Here is a 22,082-nt window from a genome sequence, read left to right on the forward strand (position 1 = left end):
ACACTAGTAATCAGAAATAGACATAGAAAACAGTGCAATTAGCAGTAGTGACCCTAGGGGGAGCCCACACCATGTACTAAAAAAATGGAGTGCAAATGCAGGAACCCTATCTAGGTAAGTGGAATGTGTAGAGGGGAACTAGGAAGCCCCAAAAGGGAAGTTACACCCCCGCCCCCCAAAGCTACCAGGAAGAAAGGAGTAAGCTACCCAAAAGGAAGGAAATGAAGAAAATGCAACACCCAGACAAGACTGCAAGAAACCAGCAGTGGATTCCTGCAGAGCAAGATCGCTAGAAGAAGGGGACCAAGTCCAGAAGTCATAGAAGAGTACAGTGGGGGCAGGAGCCACTACCCACCCAACTGTGATTGCAGGAGTTGGTCGATGGTAGGACGAAGACGGTCAGGAATGCATCCCTGGAGCAGGTAAGGAGTTCCAGGAGGATGCAGTCTACGTCCCACCCCGAATGGATGACTGCAGTCAGTCAGTGGTGTGGAACAACCACCAACAAGCCTTGGCAATGGCAGAAGTTGCGGTGAAGCAAAGTTGGAGCTGCGGGGGACCAGCAAGGTGAGGAGGACACTCTGCCTTGCCTAGGGGGACCCTCAGCAAGGCAGAGAGTCCACAAAGAGGCAGTCTCTACAGGAGACCCACTGGAAGAGGAACCAGGAGTCGCAGAGGAGCCCACACAGCACAACTGGAGAAGGGTCCCAGGAGGCAGGAGAAGAGCGTAGAGGGCTGTGCGTCGCAGGAAGGAGTGCTGGGGCTATGCAGAGCCTGAAGATCCCTTGGAGATGCCAACAAGCCTTGGTAGCTGCAAGAGACGTGGTGCACAGGGATACTGTTGGGTGTGGGAAGGCAAGGGCTTACCTCCACCAAAGTTGGACAGCTGGCAGAGAGGAACAAGAGGACTATTCCGGACCACCACCCATGATGCAGGATCCACACAGTTCAGGATGAGAGGAGACCTACGAAGCCAATCGTCGTTGCAGTTGGTGCCTGCAGATGTAGAGGGAAATTCCCTCTTCCTCATTGTGCAAGCTGAAGAATTGCCACCCAGAGGATGCACAACTGGGGAAATATTGCAGAAGCTGGAAGGAGCTGTGGAAACAATGTTGCAAGAAGAGTCTTTGTCGTGGATGGAGATTGTCGGTTCCTGAAGGGTCCAGTCACGGTTCCAGTGGCTAGAAGATGAAGTAGAGGTTGCAGGGGAGTCCTGCTGGAATCCTGCAAGCAGAATGTGAGGACCCACCCAAGAGAAAGAGCCTAAATAGTCCTGAAAGGGGGACTGGTCACCTAGCCAGGTGACCACCTATCAGGAGAGGGATCTGCTGTCACCTGCCTGACCTGGCCACTCATATGCTCCCAGAGGTCCCTGCCAAACTTGGATTCAAAATGGCAGAACCCAGGGACCCACTGGAGATGGGGTGGAGATGGAGTGGGGAGTGGTCGCTCCCCTTTCCATTGTCCAGTTTCTCACCAGAGCACAAACTGGAGGTCCCTGAACCAGTGTAGACTTGTTTATGCACAGAGGGCACCAAATGTGCCCTTCAAAGCCTACCAGTGGCTTAGGTGTTAATGGCTTGGGAGGGATAGCTTCCCTATTTCCAAAGGAAGAGGGTGTTACCCATCTCCGAAAGGAAATCCTTTGTTCTGCTTAACTGGGCTTGAGCTGTACAAGCAGCAGGATAGCAGAAACCTGTCTGAGGGGTGGCAGCAGCTTGGGCTGCCGCAAACCCCAGAAGGCTTGTAAAAGCTGGGGGCCCTCTAAGGAGCCCCCATAGTGCACGGAATCATACTTCCAATACTAGCAACAGTATTGGGGAATGATTTCGAGATGTTTGCTACCAAACATTCCGAGTTACCATTGGGTTGCTGGACATAGATAGTGACCTATGTCCAGGACACGCATAAAATGGTGTCTCTGCAATCATGAAGTCCAGGAAAATGGGACTGGAGTTCATGGGGGCAACTCTGCTAGTGCAGGGGTGCCCTCACACATAGGTACTTGCACTCTGTACTAGGAGGGCCTACCATAGGGGTGACCTGGTGCAGTGACCTGTAGTGAAAAGGGTGCATGCACCCTTTCACGCAGGCTGCAATGGCAGGCCTGCAGATACACTTTGCATGGGCTCCCCATGGGTTGCATAATACATGCTGCAGCCCCTGGGGATCCCCTGGTACCTCAATGCCGTGGGTATCATACTAGGGACTTGCATGGGGGCACCAGTATTCCAAATGTGTGGTGTAAGTGGTTCAAGTAACCAAGTTTAAAGGGAGAGAGCAAAATCACTGGGAACAGGCAGAAAATGTGGGTAACTATGCCAAGAAACAGTACTTTCCTACAAACCCTGTTCGGCAGATCAGCCCCACTACTTATTTATTTGTAAACATCCACTGGTAGCACCACTGAACTAGATTTTAGTGAACTTACCAGATTTGACAATTCACCCAGTGGACAGTAGCAAACAAGGAAAAATGTGTTTTTGCAACATATAAATACAATAACATTTTGAATGGTGCTTTGACCTACTTGGTTTTCGGTGTTAATCCGGATTTTAACTGCCCCATTTATTTACCTGGGAAACTTATGTGCTAGCCCTGGATAGACATTTAGCTTTTTGGGTTTTATATACAGTGCCATCCTGTATCAGTTTTTAACTTGACCACATCACAGAGTAAGCTTTGACTTTGCCATCCCCAGTCAATTTTCCAAAAGGGGGTATCTTAAATTGTTTAACAGAACCCCACCAGCAGTGGTGTCTGTTCGATACGGACACTGCCAGTGAACTCAGAACCCGCCTCACTCCAAACCTTTCTCCGAGCACACATTCATAACGATAGGACCCAGTCCTAGAGGCGACTGCCTTGAGTGAAGTAAAATAGGTAATCTTTTCCATGCTTGTTCACTTCTTGGTGTGCATATAATCATTATTCCACTTCATCCTCCTTAATATGCATGTAATGAGAGCTGTTCCCATACATCCAGCTAGGTCTACCAGAGAATAAGTCTGTTCGGGTGCCTACCTTCAACGATTATATATTTCGGTGTTAACCCAACAAGACTGAAGTCCGACCCAGTGGATGTGAAGCAAAAGTCATTCTCTAGTATTGACTGCCCTCCACACATGCGCCTCCTTTTCCAATTCTCATGCAGACCAAACCCACTGGTGCGAAGACTACCAGGGTCCTTCTGATGCAGCATTGCCTACGGGTCACACGTTATCTAGGTTTGCATGTGCTTCTTTCCCTGTTAATCTGTTTTCTTTGGTCGTTCGAATTACTTGATGCATCATGTTTTTAATCCTACAGAATTTATATGCTTTTTGGGATACTAAAAGTGTTCAATAAAAAATGTGTGCCTTTCATATTTACGTTTCTATATCTGTTTTGGTTGCTCCTACATTTTGATTTTCTAAACAGTGTCAAGGGGTGTCTTTCAGGAGGGTCATCTTTAATCTAGAATATTTTGAGACCACAGATCCCAAAAATATAATGAGAAAGCTGTTGGAACCAGCATAATGAAGTGTGAGAGCAGGGGATATCTGTGCAGGACAGAACGTTACCATAGTGTTGGAGATGAACCCAGAAGATATAGGGGTCTGCAGCTGAGGAGCCTTTAATGGTGGGTTTGAAAACTGGGAAATCCTACAAGGCTAGGGCATGCTGTAACAAAGGGGTACCACATTAAATAAAGGTGACGCTGATGAGTGCTCTTGGACAGGTAGCCGTCAAAACTATTTGAAATGGAGGAAGCACGGTTATTGTATGTTCCATTTGTTTCAAGTCCCTCTTCCTCCAGATGACCCATTCTCTTTAGAGTATTATGTGGGAGAGAGGAGGAGAAAGCCTGCAGGTGCGTGGTCATGTTTCTTGACAGTGATGGTGTGGCAAAGCCTGTATCTGGGCCTGAAAAGTGAACCAATTATTTACCACAGAAAAATAAAAAGCTGCCTATTGAGTTCCAGCCCACACGACTTCTGTGAATGAAAGTCAGAGAGAGAGAGAGAGAGGTGAGTGAGAGGGTGGGGCAGCAGCAGGTGCACAGGTGGATGACTGTGTGCAAGGCAAAGTAACACATACGATCGCTGATTAAAGAAACTAATAAACAATAGCAAAACAATCAGTACAATGCATAATTTGCTAACGCATGAACAGAAAATAGTTTAAAGAAATGCTATCAAGGCACAGAATCAGTAAACTATCACTGGCTACTCGCAGGAACATCAACTTGTGGAAATCACCCCCTTTCGAAATATCAGTAAATTACAAACTATAAAGGAGTGAGAAGAGACGCATGAGCTCATAAAATATTAGAATGGACGTTTCACGCCACAATCTGGTAAATCTTTCCAACAGAAAAGGAGCAACTGGTATAGAGGACTTTATCCAAACTTGCCAGTGCAATGCTCAGTGGCATTAGCAGCTATCTACCACAATAAAGTAGTCTACTTGGTTTGCAGCCTCCTCTCAAGTGTCTAAGGTTAAAAAACACTTTTCCAGTGCCATGACCTTTGCGCTACAAATAAAGTATGGGTTCGTGCAATAAATAACTAATGTTTACAATGCAAATAGGTTTCCAACTTTTTACCCACTTAAAATACTAGCATTGGAAAGAGAAACTATATTCCAGAAAAAAATGTATTTTACTTTTAAAAGTAAGGAACAATTTACTCTTATTTATCCGGAGCTGTGGGGGTGACACTTTAAGAAAAAAAATTCTCCAGAGTTTACCAACAGAAGAGAAAAGAAAAAAACCGTAATCCTTCGATGAATGTGTACACTGCCTATGACTGGAATCAAACAATGATGAATACTTTCCGCATACGGCTTTCTTCTACTGTTCCAATCCTATTCATAGACTGCAGCCAGGTTTAGCATGCTTGACAGCTAATATTAGGATAGCATGAACCCTGTAAGTTCTACATCTTAGAAAAGGACAGGGGCTAAACCACAACTTAGTGTCTGAGTATTGGGTGACTTTCAAAAAATAAATTTTAAACTTCTCATGATGGAAACACGTAGTGAGATTGTTAGAGGGCTAGGGTAAGTGTTAATTAGGATTACAAGCGCTCGCCTGACTGAAAGAATGCACAGTTGTGATAAAAAAATTAAAATATTTTACCATACTACAGCTGGAAATTAGATGAACACTCTTCAAGTCTAGAGGTAACAAGACTTCAAGATGCAAAAGTGTAAAACCTATTTAAGGAGAATGCAATAGAGTTAGATCAGAGCAACTGACTAAGTTTGAGATGTAAACCTAAAAGGACTTCCATAATACTTTTAGTTTTTATTCTAGATGTGGTGAAAAACAGCCATGTGCTTAAATTAAACTCTTTAGTTTAAACTTATAAATAAGGGTCACTGTATGTAGGTGAACGTAATGTTTTCTTAATTGTTCACATTTGCCGGTAGTTGTGTTAATCTCACAGGGAAATTTATATTAACTTTTTCTACTTTGGAGGTTAAGAAATTGTAAATGGAGGAAACCATGTCAAACATTTTGAACCGAAACTATCTTCTGATAAATTAACAGAGAATACTTTCCCTAGTTTCAACATTTCTCTTATGGGGTCTGGTCTATTGGGGAGTTGCAGTTTAAAAAGTATTATTCCTTTTGCTGTAAGGCTTCCCCCTCAATGAGGGGTCATGCAAAGGGAAGGGTTGATGTTTGCTATCGAATAGACTGCATTGGCAGCATGAATGCTTTATGGATCCCAGTAATGTGTTTTTAGCAGTAACTTTACACTGCATTGAAGTCGGAGACAAGGTAATCTCCCTTACTTTGATGAACTCTTATGTTCCTCCTGGCATCTCTTTGAATAATCTTTTAGTTAAGGTATTTCTTTACATTAAGGAACTCTGTGACAGGGACCTAGGAACCCAAATCATCACGGTAGGCGATCTAAATTGTAAGAGTTCAAACCCAGGGCTTGCATCCTTCCAGGATAAGGAAAAGGAAGAAGCATTTGGATTACCACCTTGTACTTTTCCTCACAAAATAAGACTTTATAAGAGCGGGAAGCTTTTTCTTGAGTACTTGAGAGAGAATGATTGTATTGTTGCTCCCATCTGACTCCCCAGCCCATTCTACTCATAAGTCGCCTAGGGGTGCCGCAATCCTGGACTACTTGGTAAACTATCAGTCTTTTTCTCTATTAAAGGACATAATAGTACAGACTACCCTAGAGTGACCATAATGTCTTGGTAGATTCTCTTGATTTGAAGGCGCAACTCACTGATTCATGGAGGTAGCACCCCCAGGCAGGGCAGCACACCCAGCTAAATGTTACAAATGGTAGAACATATTGGTTCCGAGTAGCTTTAAGGGGCTCAAAGGAATCCTGGAAAGTACCCTGAATGATCTTGGTAGCTGGGTAGGAAAAGTAATGGAGAGTTTTACTAGTTTCATGCAACTGTTTGTTTCAATCCCCAGTCAAAAGCCTCAGAATAAATAAATAGTAAAACCCCGCTCCCTTTTATTAGTGAGCAGAGAAATGAATGCTCTTATTCGTAAACAGTATTGGGATTATACATCTGTGAGGCATTCCATCTTAAAGAGTGCACCTAAAAAAAAAGATGCCACAGATAGATTCTGGGTTGCAATAAGAGAAGCAGCCTCCTCCAGCCATACTAGGTGGTTTTGGTCCTTGATCGCAAAGGGGTGTTGTAAAGAAATGGCTCCCTGTTGCAGTTACCCTCCACTTTTTGCCTGATACTGATGCTGACTTGACTGAGAAGTGTGCTGGGACCCTGCTAACCAGGCCCCAGCACCAGTGTTCTTTCACCTAAAATGTACCATTGTCTCCACAATTGGCACAACCCTGGCACCCAGTTAAGTCCCTTGTAACTGGTACCCCTGGTACCAAGGGTCCTGATGCCAGGGAAGGTCTCTAAGGGCTGCAGCATGTCTTATGCCACCCTAGGGACCCCTCACTCAGCACAGACACACTGCTTGCCAGCTTGTGTGTGCTGATGGGGAGAAAATGACTAAGTCGACATGGCACTCCCCTCAGGGTGCCATGCCAACCTCCCACTGCCTGTGGCATAGGTAAGTCACCCCTCTAGTAGGCCTTACAGCCCTAAGGCAGGGTGCACTATACCACAGGTGAGGGCATAGGTGCATAAGCACTATGTGTAAAGAAATGGCTCCCTGTTGCAGTTACCCCCCACTTTTTGCCTGATACTGATGCTGACTTGACTGAGAAGTGTGCTGGGACCCTGCTAACCAGGCCCCAGCACCAGTGTTTTCACCTAAAATGTACCATTGTTTCCACAATTGGCACAACCCTGGCACCTAGGTAAGTCCCTTGTAACTGGTACCAAGGGCCCTGATGCCAGGGAAGGTCTCTAAGGGCTGTGGCATGTCTTATGCCACCCTAGGGACCCCTCACTCAGCACAGACACACTGCTTGCCAGCTTGTGTGTGCTGATGGGGAGAAAATGACTAAGTCGACATGGCACTCCCCTCAGGGTGCCATGCCAACCTCCCACTGCCTGTGGCATAGGTAAGTCACCCCTCTAGTAGGCCTTACAGCCCTAAGGCAGGATGCACTATACCACAGGTGAGGGCATATGTGCATGAGCACTATGCCCCTACAGTGTCTAAGCAAAACCTTAGACATTGTAAGTGCAGGGTAGCCATAAGAGTATATGGGCTGGGAGTCTGTCAAAAACGAGCTCCACAGATCCATAATGGCTACACTGAATACTGGGAAGTTTAGTATCAAATTTCTCAGAATAATAAACCCACACTGATGCCAGTGTTGGATTTATTAAAAAATGCACACAGAGGGCATCATAGAGATACCCCCTGTATTTTACCCAATTGTTCAGTGCAGGACGGACTGGTCTGAGCCAGCCTGCTGCTGAGAGACGAGTGTCTGACCTCATGCGGTGAGAGCCTTTGTGCTCTCTGAGGACAGAAACAAAGCCTGCTCTGGGTGGAGGTGCTTCACACCTCCCCCCTGCAGGAACGGTAACACCTAGCAGTGAGCTTCAAAGGCTCAAGCTTCGTGTTACAATGCCCCAGGGAACTCCAGCTAGTGGAGATGCCCGCCCCCTGGACACAGCCCCCACTTTTGGCGGCAAGTCCAGGAGAAATAATGAGAACAACAAGGAGGAGTCACTGGCCAGTCAGGACAGCCCCTAAGGTGTCCTGAGCTGAGGTGACTCTGACTTTTAGAAATCCTCCATCTTGTAGAAGGAGGATTCCCCCAATAGGGATAGGAATGTGACCCCCTCCCCTTGGGAGGAGGCACAAAGAGGGTGTACCCACCCTCAGGGCTAGTAGCCATTGGCTACTAACCCCCCAGACCTAAACACGCCCTTAAATTTAGTATTTAAGGGCTTCCCTGAACCTAAGAATTTAGATTCCTGAAACTACAAGAAGAAGAAGACTGCTGAGCTGAAAAACCCCTGCAGAGGAAGAACAGAAGACACCAACTGCTTTGGCCCCAGTCCTACCGGCCTGTCTCCTGCCTTCCAAAGAACCCTGCTCCAGCGACGCTTTCCAAAGGACCAGCGACCTCTGAATCCTCAGAGGACTGCCCTGCTTCACGCAAAACAAGGAACTCCCGAGGACAGCGGCCCTGCTCCAAAAGAACTGCAACTTTGTTTCAAGGAGCAGACTTAAAGACCCCTGCAACTCCCTGCAAGAAGCGTGAGACTTGCAACACTGCACCCGGCGACCCCGACTCGACTGGTGGAGAACCAACACCTCAGGGAGGACCCTCCGGCGACTCCGAGACCGTGAGTAACCAAAGTTGTCCCCCCTGAGCCCCCACAGCGACGCCTGCAGAGGGAATCCCGAGGCTCCCCCTGACCGCGACTGCCTGACTCCATTTCCCGACGGCTGGAAAAGACCCTGCACCCGCAGCCCCCAGCACCTAAAGGAACGGAACTCCTGTGCAGGAGTGACCCCCAGGAGGCCCTCTCCCTTGCCCAGGTGGTGGCTACCCCGAGGAGCCCCCCCCTTGCCTGCCTGCGACGCTGAAGAGATCCCTGGATCTCTCATTGAACATCATTGAAAACCCGACGCATGTTTGCACACTGCACTCGGCCGCCCCTGCGCTGCTGAGGGTGTACTTTTTGTGCTGACTTGTGTCCCCCCCGGTGCCCTACAAAACCCCCCTGGTCTGCCCTCCGAAGACGCGGGTACTTACCTGCTGGCAGACCGGAACCGGGGCACCCCCTTCTCTCCATTGAAGCCTATGTGTTTTGGGCACCTCTTTGACCTCTGCACCTGACCGGCCCTGAGCTGCTGGTGTGGTAACTTTGGGGTTGCTCTGAACCCCCAACGGTGGCCTACCTTGGACCAAAAACTGAAACCTGTAAGTGACTTACTTACCTGTGAAACCTAACAAAACTTTACCTCCCCCAGGAACTGTGAAAATTGCACTGTGTCCACTTTTAAAACAGCTTATTGTGTTTTATGTGAAAAGTATACATGCTAATGTAATGATTCAAAGTTCCTAAAGTACTTACCTGCAATACCTTTCAAATGAGATATTACATGTAGAATTTGAACCTGTGGTTCTTAAAATAAACTAAAAAAAGGTATTTTTCTATAACAAAACCTATTGGCTGGATTTGTCTCTGAGTGTGTGTTCCTCATTTATTGCCTGTGTGTATGTACAACAAATGCTTAACACTACTCCTTTGATAAGCCTACTGCTCGACCACACTACCACAAAATAGAGCATTAGTATTATCTCTTTTTGCCACTATCTTACCTCTAAGGGGAACCCTTAGACTCTGTGCATACTATTCCTTACTTTGAAATAGTGCATACAGAGCCAACTTCCTACATTGGTGGATCAGCGGTGGGGTACAAGACTTTGCATTTGCTGGACTACTCAGCCAATACCTGATCACACGACAAATTCCAAAAATTGTCATTAGAAATTGTTTTTGCAATTTGAACTATTTTTCTAAATTCTTAAAAGACCTGCTAGGGCCTTGTGTTAGATCCTGTTTAGCATTTCTTTTAGAGTTTAAAAGTTTGTGAAAGTTTGAATTAGAACCTAGAACTAGTTTTAGATTCTTAAAAAGTATTCCAACTTTTAGAAGCATAATGTCTAGTACAGAGATGAATGTGGTGGAACTCGACACTACCCCTTACCTCCATCTTAAGATGAGGGAGTCAAGGTCACTCTGTAAAATAAAGAAAATAACAATGGGCCCCAGACCTTCCAAACTACAGCTCCAGGAGCTGTTGGCAGAGTTTGAAAAGGCCAACCCCTCTGAGGATGACAACCCAGAGGATGATGATAGTGACTTGGAGGAGAATTCCCCCCTTTCAGTCCTAATTAGGGAGATCAGGGACCCTCAATCCCTGACTCCAAACATAATAGTCAGAGATGCTGCTTCCCTCACAGGAGGGGCCAGCACCTCTGGAATCACGGAGGATAGCCTCAGTGAAGATACCTCCTGTTAGCCAGGATGGCCAAAAGATTGGCTTTGGAGAGACAGCTCCTAGCCATAGAAAGGGAAAGACAAGAGATGGGCCTAGGTCCCATCAATGGTGGCAGCAACATAAATAGGGTCAGAGATTCTCCTGACATGTTGAAAATCCCTAAAGGGATTGTAACTAAATATGAAGATGGTGATGACATCACCAAATGGTTCACAGCTTTTGAGAGGGCTTGTGTAACCAGAAAAGTAAGCAAATCTCACTGGGGTGCTCTGCTTTGGGAAATGTTCACTGGAAAGTGTAGGGATAGACTCCTCACACTCTCTGGAAAAGATGCAGAATCTTATGACCTCATGAAGGGTACCCTGATTGAGGGCTTTGGATTCTCCACTGAGGAGTATAGAATTAGATTCAGGGGGGCTTAAAAATCCTCGAGCCAGACCTGGGTTGATTTTGTAGACTACTCAGTGAAAACACTGGATGGTTGGGTAACTGGAAATGAAGTGCATGACTATGTTGGGCTTTATAATTTGTTTATGAAAGAACACATTTTAAGTAACTGCTTCAATGAAAAGTTGCATCAGTATCTGGTAGACCTAGGACCAATTTCTCCCCAAGAATTGGGAAAGAAGGCAGACCACTGGGTCAAGACTAGGGTAACCAAAACTTCCACTGGGGGTGACCAAAAGAAAGGGGTTACAAAGCCTCCCCAGGAGGAGAAAGTGGGTGACACTAGAAACAAAGAAAAAGAGTCCTCTGTAGGCCCCCAAAAACCAGACCAGGTGGGTGGGCCCCGAGACACAACCCAAAACAAAGGTGGGTACCAGGGTAAGAACTGGGATGCCACTAAGGCATGGTGCCAGAACTGTAGACAGACAGGGCACCACACCAAGGACACTTCTTGTCCCAAAAACAAACCCCCTAGCAAAATCCCAGGGGTAACCAGTGTAGCCATTGGGGATGACCCCTCAGATGAGGAGGTCTTCATAGCCTTCAACTGGAAAAAGGGCCCCACAGGTGAGTTGGAGATTCCAGAGGGAAGTAGACACTTCCACCACCTACTGGTGAATGGAATCCCAGCCACTGCCCTGAGAGACACTTGTGCCAGTCACACTATTGTGCATGACAGGCTGGTGTTCTCAAACCAGTACATTCCAGGTGAGACTGCCAGAGTAAGAGTTAGCCCAGACAGGGTCACTGATAGGCCTGTGGCTTTTGTGCCCATAGAAGTGGGTGGGACTTTTAGCTGGAGAAGGGTGGTAGTCAGTACAGACCTCCCCCTTGATTGTCTCCTTGGAAATGACTACCCAGAGGTTAGTCAGAGCCCAAGAGAGGAACTGGTCCAGTGCCAGTCCTCTCCCAAGGATTCTGGAGTTCCTGCCTCTGCAGTAAATGCAAGTAGGCCCCAGAAGAAAAAGAAAAGAAAACAGTGTAGGAAGGGTGGACAACCTTTAGCCAAGGTTCCAGCAAGCCAAGGAGATTCTGCTACAGTAGGGGAGAACTCCAAAAGTGGCACTGGTAAAGTCCAACCTGACCCACAAGAAGTCCTGGCTAGTCAGGACACTGTTAAGCCTGAGTGGGTGGCTCCTCAGCTAACAGAAGAAAGAGTGGAAGAAGGGTGTTTACTACAAGATGTGGTAACCCCCCACTCTAATACAGCAGACAGGCACCCTGAACCCAAAGAAGCCTGTAACTTAGCCCCTTCCCTTGTAGGTGAAGAGCTAAAGGTGTGGTTCTGGGCACGGACAGCTGTCAGTGGCCTCTGCTGGGTGTTAGCCTTTATGGCTGCACTATCCTTGGCATGGTGGTCAGACCCCATGCCAAATAGCAAGTTAGGACCCCTGACCCTATTGGTCATGGTGGGGTTACTCCAGCTCTGGGTAACCTCTTTGGGTAAGCTAGGGGTGACCCTGTGTAAAGAAATGGCTCCCTGTTGCAGTTACCCCCCACTTTTTGTCTGATACTGATGCTGACTTGACTGAGAAGTGTGCTGGGACCCTGCTAACCAGGCCCCAGCACCAGTGTTCTTTCACCTAAAATGTACCATTGTTTCCACAATTGGCACAACCCTGGCACCTAGGTAAGTCCCTTGTAACTGGTACCCCTGGTACCAAGGGCCCTGATGCCAGGGAAGGTCTCTAAGGGCTGCAGCATGTCTTATGCCACCCTAGGGACCCCTCACTCAGCACAGACACACTGCTTGCCAGCTTGTGTGTGCTGATGGGGAGAAAATGACTAAGTCGACATGGCACTCCCCTCAGGGTGCCATGCCAACCTCCCACTGCCTGTGGCATAGGTAAGTCACCCCTCTAGTAGGCCTTACAGCCCTAAGGCAGGGTGCACTATACCACAGGTGAGGGCATATGTGCATGAGCACTATGCCCCTACAGTGTCTAAGCAAAACCTTAGACATTGTAAGTGCAGGGTAGCCATAAGAGTATATGGGCTGGGAGTCTGTCAAAAACGAACTCCACAGCTCCATAATGGCTACACTGAATACTGGGAAGTTTAGTATCACACTTCTCAGAATAATAAACCCACACAGATGCCAGTGTTGGATTTATTAAAAAACGCACACAGAGAGCATCTTAGAGATGCCCCCTGTATTTTACCCAATTGTTCAGTGTAGGCTGACTGGTTCCAGCAGACTGCCACAACCGAGACATGTTGCCGGCCCCATGGGGAGAGTGCCTTTGTCACTCTGAGGCCAGAAACAAAGCCTGCACTGGGTGGAGATGCTAACACCTCCACCAGGCAGGAGCTGTAACACCGGTCGGTGAGCCTCAAAGGCTCACCCCTTTGTTCCAGCACCGCAGGACACTCCAGCTAGTGGAGTTGCCCGCCCCCTCCGGCCACGGCCCCCACTTTTGGCGGCAAGGCCGGAGAAAATAATGAGAAAAACAAGGAGGAGTCACTGGCCAGTCAGGACAGCTCCTAAGGTGTCCTGAGCTGAAGTGACTCTAACTTTTAGAAATCCTCCATCTTGCAGATGGAGGATTCCCCAATAGGATTAGGGATGTGACCCCCTCCCCTTGGGAGGAGGCACAAAGAGGGTGTACCCACCCTCAGGGCTAGTAGCCATTGGCTACTAACCCCCCAGACCTAAACACGCCCTTAAATTTAGTATTTAAGGGCTCCCCTGAACCTAAGAATTTAGATTCCTGAAACTACAAGAAGAAGAAGACTGCTGAGCTGAAAAACCCCTGCAGAGGAAGAACAGAAGACACCAACTGCTTTGGCCCCAGTCCTACCGGCCTGTCTCCTGCCTTCCAAAGAACCCTGCTCCAGCGACGCTTTCCAAGGGACCAGCGACCTCTGAATCCTCTGAGGACTGCCCTGCTTCGAGAAAGACAAGAAACTCCCGAGGAAAGCGGCCCTGCTCCAAAAGAACTGCAACTTTGTTTCAAGTAGCAGATTTAAAGACCCCTGCAACTCCCCGCAAGAAGCGTGAGACTTGCAACACTGCACCCGGCGACCCCGACTCAACTGGTGGAGAAACAACGCTTCAGGGAGGACCCTCCGGCGACTCTACGACTGTGAGTAACCAAAGTTGTCCCCCCTGAGCCCCCACAGCGACGCCTGCAGAGGGAATCCCGAGGCTCCCCCTGACCGCGACTGCCTGAACTCCCTTTCCCGACGGCTGGAAAAGACTCTGCACCCGCAGCCCCCAGAACCTAAAGAAACGGAACTCCTGTGCAGGAGTGACCCCCAGGAGGCCCTCTCCCTTGCCCAGGTGGTGGCTACCCCGAGGAGCCCCCCCCCCTTGCCTGCCTGCAACGCTGAAGGGATTCCTTGATCTCTCATTGAAAACCATTACAAACCAGACGCGTGTTTGCACACTGCACCCGGCCGCCCCCGCGCTGCTGAGGGTGTACTTTTTGTGCTGACCTGTGTCCCCCACGGTGCCCTACAAAACCCCCCTGGTCTGCCCTCCGAAGACGCGGGTACTTACCTGCTGGCAGACCGGAACCGGGGCACCCCCTTCTCTCCATTGAGGCCTATGCGTTTTGGGCACCTCTTTGACCTCTGCACCTGACCGGCCCTGAGCTGCTGGTGTGGTAACTTTGGGGTTGCTCTGAACCCCCAACGGTGGGCTACCTTGGACCAAAAACTGAAACCTGTAAGTGACTTACTTACCTGTGAAAACTAACAAAAACTTACCTCCCCCAGGAACTGTGAAAATTGCACTGTGTCCACTTTTAAAACAGCTTATTGTGTTTTATGTAAAAAGTATACATGCTAATGTAATGATTTAAAGTTCCTGAAGTACTTACCTGCAATACCTTTCAAATGAGATATTACATGTAGAATTTGAACCTGTGGTTCTTAAAATAAACTAAGAAAATATATTTTTCTATAACAAAACCTATTGGCTGGATTTGTCTCCGAGTGTGTGTTCCTCATTTATTGCCTGTGTGTATGTACAACAAATGCTTAACACTACTCCTTTGATAAGCCTACTGCTCGACCACACTACCACAAAATAGAGCATTAGTATTATCTCTTTTTGCCACTATTTTACCTCTAAGGGGAACCCTTTGACTCTGTGCATACTATTCCTTACTTTGAAATAGTGCATACAGAGCCAACTTCCTACATTGGTGGATCAGCGGTGGGGTACAAGACTTTGCATTTGCTGGACTACTCAGCCAATACCTGATCACACAACAAATTCCAAAAATTGTCATTAGAACTTGATTTTTTGCAATTTGAAATTTTTCTAAATTCTTAAAAGACCTGCTAGGGCCTTGTGTTAGATCCTGTTTAGCATTTCTTTTAGAGTTTAAAAGTTTGGTAAAAGTTTGAATTAGAACCTAGAACTAGTTTTAGTTTCTTAAAAAGTATTCCAACTTTTAGAAGCATAATGTCTAGTGCAGAGATTAATGTGGTGGAACTCGACACCACACCTTACCTCCATCGTAAAATGAGGGAGCTAAGGTCACTCTGTAAAATAAAGAAAATAGTAATGGGCCCCAGACCTTCCAAACTACAGCTCCAGGAGCTGTTGGCAGAGTTTGAAAAGGCCAACCCCTCTGAGGATGGCAACTCAGAGGATGATGATAGTGACTTGGAGGGTGATTCCCCCCTACCAGTCCTATCTAGGGAAGACAGGGCCTCTCAAGCCCTGACTCCACAAATCATAGTCAGAGATGCTGGTTCCCTCACAGGAGGGACCGACCTCTCTGAAATCACTGAGGATAACTCCAGTGAAGAGGACATCCAGTTAGCCAGGATGGCCAAAAGATTGGCTTTGGAAAGACAGATCCTAGCCATAGAAAGGGAAAGACAAGAGATGGGCCTAGGACCCATCAATGGTGGCAGCAACATAAATAGGGTCAGAGATTCTCCTGACATGTTGAAAATCCCTAAAGGGATTGTAACTAAATATGAAGATGGTGATGACATCACCAAATGGTTCACAGCTTTTGAGAGGGCTTGTGTAACCAGAAAAGTGAACAAATCTCACTGGGGTGCTCTCCTTTGGGAAATGTTCACTGGAAAGTGTAGGGATAGACTCCTCACACTCTCTGGAAAAGATGCAGAATCCTATGACCTCATGAAGGGTACCCCGATTGAGGGCTTTGGATTCTCCACTGAGGAGTATAGAATTAGATTCAGGGGGGCTCAAAAATCCTCGAGCCAGACCTGGGTTGATTTTGTAGACTACTCAGTGAAAACACTGGATGGTTGGGTAACTGGAAATGAAGTGCATGACTATGTTGGGCTTTATAATTTGTTTATGAAAGAACACATTTTAAGTAACTGCTTCAATGAAAAGTTGCATCAGTATCTGGTAGACCTAGGTCCAATTTCTCCCCAAGAATTGGGAAAGAAGGCAGACCACTGGGTCAAGACTAGGGTAACCAAAACTTCCACTGGGGGTGACCAAAAGAAAGGGGTTACAAAGCCTCCCCAGGAGAAAGTGGGTGACACTAAAAATAAAGAAAAAGAGTCCTCTGTAGGCCCCCAAAAACCAGACCAGGTGGGTGGGCCCCGAGACACAACCCAAAACAAAGGTGGGTACCAGGGTAAGAACTGGGATGCCACTAAGGCATGGTGCCAAAACTGTAGACAGACAGGGCACCACACCAAGGACACTTCTTGTCCCAAAAACAAACCCCCTGGCAAAATCCCAGGGGTAACCAGTGTAGCCATTGGGGATGACTCCTCAGATGAGGAGGTCTTCATAGCCTTCAACTGGAAAAAGGGCCCAACAGGTGAGTTGGAGATTCCAGAGAGAAGTAGACACTTCCACCACCTACTGGTGAATGGAATCTCAGCCACTGCCCTGAGAGACACTTGTGCCAGTCACACTATTGTGCATGACAGGCTGGTGTTCTCCAACCAGTACATCCCAGGTGAGACTGCCAGAGTAAGAGTTAGCCCAGACAGGGTCACTGATAGGCCTGTGGCTTTTGTGCCCATAGAAGTGGGTGGGACTTTTAGCTGGAGAAGGGTGGTAGTCAGTACAGACCTCCCCCTTGATTGTCTCCTTGCAAATGACTACCCAGAGGTTAGTCAGAGCCCAAGAGAGGAACTGGTCCAGTGCCAGTCCTCTCCCAAGGATTCTGGAGGTGCTACCCCTGCAGTTACTGCAGGTAGGCCCCAGAAGAAAAAGAAAAGAAAACAGAGTAGGAAAGGTGGCCAACCTTTAGCCAAGGTTCCAGCAAGCCAAGGAGATTCTGCTCCAGTAGGGGAGAACTCCAAAAATGGCACTGATAAAGTCCAACATGACCCACAAGAAGTCCTGGCTAGTCAGGCAACTGTTAAACCTGAATGGGTGGCTCCTCAGTTAACAGAAGAAAGAGTGGAAGAAGGGTGTTTATTACAATATGTAGTAACCCCCCACTCTTACACAGCAGACAGGCACCCTGAACCCAAAGAAGCCTGTAACTTAGCCCCTTCCCTTGTAGGTGAAGAGCTAAAGGTGTGGTTCTGGGCACTGACAGCTGTCAGTGGCCTCTGCTGGGTGTTAGCCTTTATGGCTGCACTATCCTTGGCATGGTGGTCTGAACCCATGCCAAATAGCAAGTTAGGCCCCCTGACCCTGTAGTGCATACAGAGCCAACTTCCTACAGGTGTGGTACAAGAACCAGGCCCCTCCCAATATCCATTAGTGAATTAAGCTGGTTGACTTTTTTATCTGACCTTTATGCTTCTAATGGGACTACAGTGGAATTCCCTCAAACCACATTTGATTCCTCATACTCATATCCAACCCTAAAAAACATTGAGGCTGCTATAAGAGGAATGCATTGTTCTGCAGCAATGGGACCGGATGAAGTCCCAATATTGCTAATAAAACACGATCTATCCTCCTGGTGTACGATTTTATTCCCGGTGTTTCAGCATTGCAATGAAGCCAGGAATGTTCCTCAATCCTGGAAGGGTAGCGTCATTGTCCCTGTGTATAAAAAAGGGGATCACAATTGTCCTAGGAATTACCCCCAGATTGCACTTTTGGATGCGGTCGGTTGGAAAAATCTTTACTAAATTCTTGTTGTCACAGATTAATGATTGGGCAGAAAGGTACAAAATTACCCCCGGAGAGCAGTCAGGCTTCAGGAAAAATCATGGCACAATTGACAATATCTGTTTTGCAAGTAATTAATGAAAAATATGTCTCTCTGAAGGGGGAAGTGATCTACGCAGCCTTCATAGCTTTCTCCACAGCATTTGATAAGGTAGACTGTGTCTTGTTATGGAAGAAGCTCCTAGGACTAGGCATGTCCGGCATTCTCTTTGACCTTGTGGTAGCTCTTCACTCCTCCACCTGGTGCAGAGCTTTGCTAGGGGGTGAACAAGTTCTATCTCAAGTAATTTCAACCAAAAACGGCCTTAAACAAGGATGTATGTTGGCTTCACTGTTATTTTCCCTGTATCTTTCGGATTTTCCAGCACATTTAACTCAATGTGAGGGCTTTGCTCCCAAATTAGAAGGTAGATTGCTATGCTGTCTATTTTATGAAGATTTCAATCATTTTAGATCGTCCCCCAAAGGGGCTTAATAACAGACTACACTGAAGCTCACTTTTTAAAGATAAATTGCTCAAAAAGCAAAATCTTCTGCTTTCATGGGAACAAAAGATAAAAGTACAGCAGTTTTAGCTGGACCTTGGGAGCTCAACACCTTGAAAGAGTAACCTCTTAAGCTTTTTTGGGTAAAATTGTCTGTGGGAGCCTTAAAGACAGAGCACATTGAGCATAATCAAAGGAAGGCCCAATCCCAAGCTAATGGTCTGAACACCTTATATAGGGCAACGGGCAGAAGGCATTTTAAACATCTTTGAGGTTTATCGGTGAAGATACCTCCATCTCTATTGTATGGTATAGAGCATATTGCGGTATCAAAGTGGATCTTTCTCGATAAACTCAAGGGACGTGTCTTAAGGAATATTTTAACTGGAAACTCTGCCTTTTCTGTACCGTTATCAAGGAGTTGGGCCTGCGTAGCACTTTTATTCAAGGCCTGGCTGCGGTAATTAGTTGGATGTTTATTTGATGACGTGCAGCGACAACTCTTTTCGGTCACTGCTAAAAAAAGAAATATTAGCTGGTCATAAAGTAAAATATACCATCTGCAGGAACTTTTTATATGCCATGGATCATTTACAATTAGATCCCTCTGCAATTTGTACTCTCTCTCCAGCACAGCTTAAATCCACACTCAGGAAAGCAACTTGGGCAATGAGTTTCCGCCAGGACAGCCAGGCCTGCGCACATAAACAGAGTTTTCATATAATATCGGACTCCTTAAGGCCAAGGATCACACAGCCCTACCTTATCTGGAACTTGCTTCACGGGGGGAGAAGATTCTGGCTCCTGCTGTGACAGGGGCAGCTCCCCCTGAATACATTACAAGCAAAATGGTTTGGCTCTTCCGCTATTTGTAATTTATGCCATAATGGCGTCCAAGATTTGAAACATGTTTTAATTTGCCCGCGCTATTGCCTTATCATCGTAAGTGGCAGCGTCCTAATTGCCTATCCTTTTCGTTTAGTACTGCTTCTAAACTATTACAAGCCTTATCCATTCTCCCTAATGAAAGTTTTTTGAGTTTTTAACCATTTTTTAACTTTGTATTAGCTTAATCAATTTGTTTCTCAAAGTTTAATCCATTTGCTACTATTATGTTTCTTCTTTTTGTATATTTATGGATTATTTTATGTGGATCTCCATCGGAGTTCCGTAACATAATAAACTTGAACTTAATGGTTCATATTTGCCAGTAGTGGTGTTAAACTCACAGGGAAATTTAGATTTACTTTTTCTACTTTAGAAGTTAAGAAATTGTAAATGGAGGAATCCATGTCAAACATTTTGAACTGTAACTGTGTCTTTTGATAAGTGAACAGAGAATACTTTCCCTAGTTTCAACATTTCTCGCTCTGAATTTGTCAATCTATAGCGGTCCCACAAGCAAAGGAGGGAGAGTTTTCAGCTTTATTTGTGCCCCGCTGTAAGAATGAAAGTGAAGTTCATACAGCACGTGACGAGAGGTACGGACAGCGATATAGGTTATGGTTTGTCTGCTGCTTAAATCTCTGTCCCGTACATGGTGAGAGATCAATATAGCATATTCATATGGCCATGTTTCAGACTGACGAAGCTCACAATCTTGGGCCAAACACAATAAGCAATCTGACCCACTTGCAGGTGATCACACACCCTTAAGAAAACTCTGAGCTCCATCTAGGCACTCTGGGGACAGCTCGTTGTCTCCAAAGGAGCCGAGCAGCTCGCTGACGATGATGTCTGCCTTCTCGGGGGCTGCCCACTCACGCATATCACCCGACACCACTGTGACCTGGCTGCCCCACTCCTCGAAGCGCCAGTTCTCCAGGCTGAAAAAGGGTAACAGAGAAGGGGAGAGGTGAGCGCATACATTGCAAGATGAACGATATGCTAGTGTACGACACGGTTTAGAGAGGAATGGAGGGTGCAGCACGTGCCAGGGTCTCACTCACGTCACAACAGCATTTGGATTCTTCTCCACAGCGTACACCTTGATCTTACGGTTGGCCTGACTGGCTGCCCGGAGTGAAGCGTTCACCAGGGGCCCTCGGCCTGCTCCCAAAACCATGAGCACCCTGAAAACAGTAGGAAGGAAGTCATTCTAGGCCCCCAAACATATCACATGATAAAACCAAGCAACCTGCTTGAGACAAGGTTTTAAACTCGTGCACAGGAAGAAGACTGAATACTAAGCAAATTAACTGGAAACAAAAGTCAAACAAGCTTCCTGATGAATCCTCCCAAACAATGAACATGAATGAGCAAAATTTGCTGCAAGTTACTTTTTGTGGTGATACTCTACTAGGTTAGTCCTCAGTCCACCTATCCTCCGGACTCAAAGAATGTTTGAGCACAGGTCTAATGAGGGGAACAGTACTACACAGTAATCGTTAAATGCTGGCTCTTACACCAAACTTCTGTTTTAGGTCTTACCAGAATCAGAACATGCCCTTTTTGTTGGGAGACAATTTGGTTACAGTGCCCATTGCTTATCACGCGTTGGCTTTATTGCCACTCATTTGCTTGCTTATTTGTCAGCTCAGTGTGCCCGATCTCTTCTGGGGTGTCTCCCTCCCCTGAAGCACAGACCCATTACTTCTATCACTGCTCTTTTCAGGTGCCACCTTTTAGTTTCGACTAAACATTCAACAAGCGAGCACATACATGTGTTTTCCAGCTGTCTCCATTACTTACTATGTGTTTTTGCCTGTGTTTCTCTTGACATTCACTCCTTCAGTGTCAGTTTTTTTCCCCCGAGCATCTGCCACTACCTTTCTTGCTTAGAACACTCTGCTGTCCATCAGCTCCTCCATCCCTGATTGCCCACCGCTCGTTGTCATCCGCTTCCCCAACCCATCCACTGTACTCCCTGTGCTTCCCCATTATCTCTCCACTGTGCTTCGCTCCCCCACCTGCATCCTTCTCTCCCACCTTCCTTCCAGTGTGGTCTCGTTCTAGTACGCTGCCCAACCCACTACCGCGTTAAAAAAGTGCATTAGTGCTATACGAAAAAGAAAAAAAAAGCACATTTCCCACAGCTGTTAATGTACTAATTTACCTCTGATTGGTAAGTCAAACGAAAAAATACCTGCCCTGTTTTCTAGGTTTGGGCATTAGTGTGGGTGCATGCCTACAAAATGACTCGACTACTGTACAGCATAGCTAAAAACTAATTGCCAAAGCCAAAAGGTCTCATAGGGAGACCTACTGGCTTTGCCAATGCTTTAGTTTGCAACAAGATGATGATTTGGATTGTTTCTCTTTGGAGGAAGAGGGGCTGGGGGATATGACGATCAATGGCTTTCAGTACAAGACTCACTACGCTAATCACTTATACTTAGCAGTAGATCCAGTCTACAATTGCCTCTACATTCAAGTTTAGTATCACATTTGGCTGCTTTACAAATCAAATCGAAGGAACAAACATGGAAGAACACAGAGGCTGTTCTGACCTTGAGTGCACAGCAACAGATCAACTTAAGTGAGAAAGATCTACAACCCAGTAACTCAGAATATCGTATAACCCAGCAACAAAGTCTTTGAATACCTGTCTTCCAGGTACCAGCATAGATTATTCAGCGAGAACTCAAACAATGCTCTACATCACCAAACTATAGTATTTAGCAACAGAGGACTGAATGTTCAAAGGGTT

General features: G+C 46.6%; 1 protein-coding gene across 1 annotated transcript in view; it reads right to left on the reverse strand.

Moving 5' to 3' along the window:
* PRMT5 (protein arginine methyltransferase 5) overlaps positions 1 to 22,082 on the reverse strand; it is a 94,625-nt gene that overhangs the window by 17,939 nt on the left and 54,604 nt on the right. The window contains exons 11-12 of the mRNA XM_069238235.1: positions 20,383 to 20,505; positions 20,084 to 20,259 (exon numbers count right to left, since the gene is read on the reverse strand). Coding sequence (XP_069094336.1) covers positions 20,084 to 20,259; positions 20,383 to 20,505 — 299 coding nt within the window. The remainder of the gene's footprint in view (positions 1 to 20,083; positions 20,260 to 20,382; positions 20,506 to 22,082) is intronic.

The sequence above is a fragment of the Pleurodeles waltl genome, chromosome 6, assembly GCF_031143425.1.
Source record: "Pleurodeles waltl isolate 20211129_DDA chromosome 6, aPleWal1.hap1.20221129, whole genome shotgun sequence".
NCBI lineage: Eukaryota > Metazoa > Chordata > Amphibia > Caudata > Salamandridae > Pleurodeles > Pleurodeles waltl.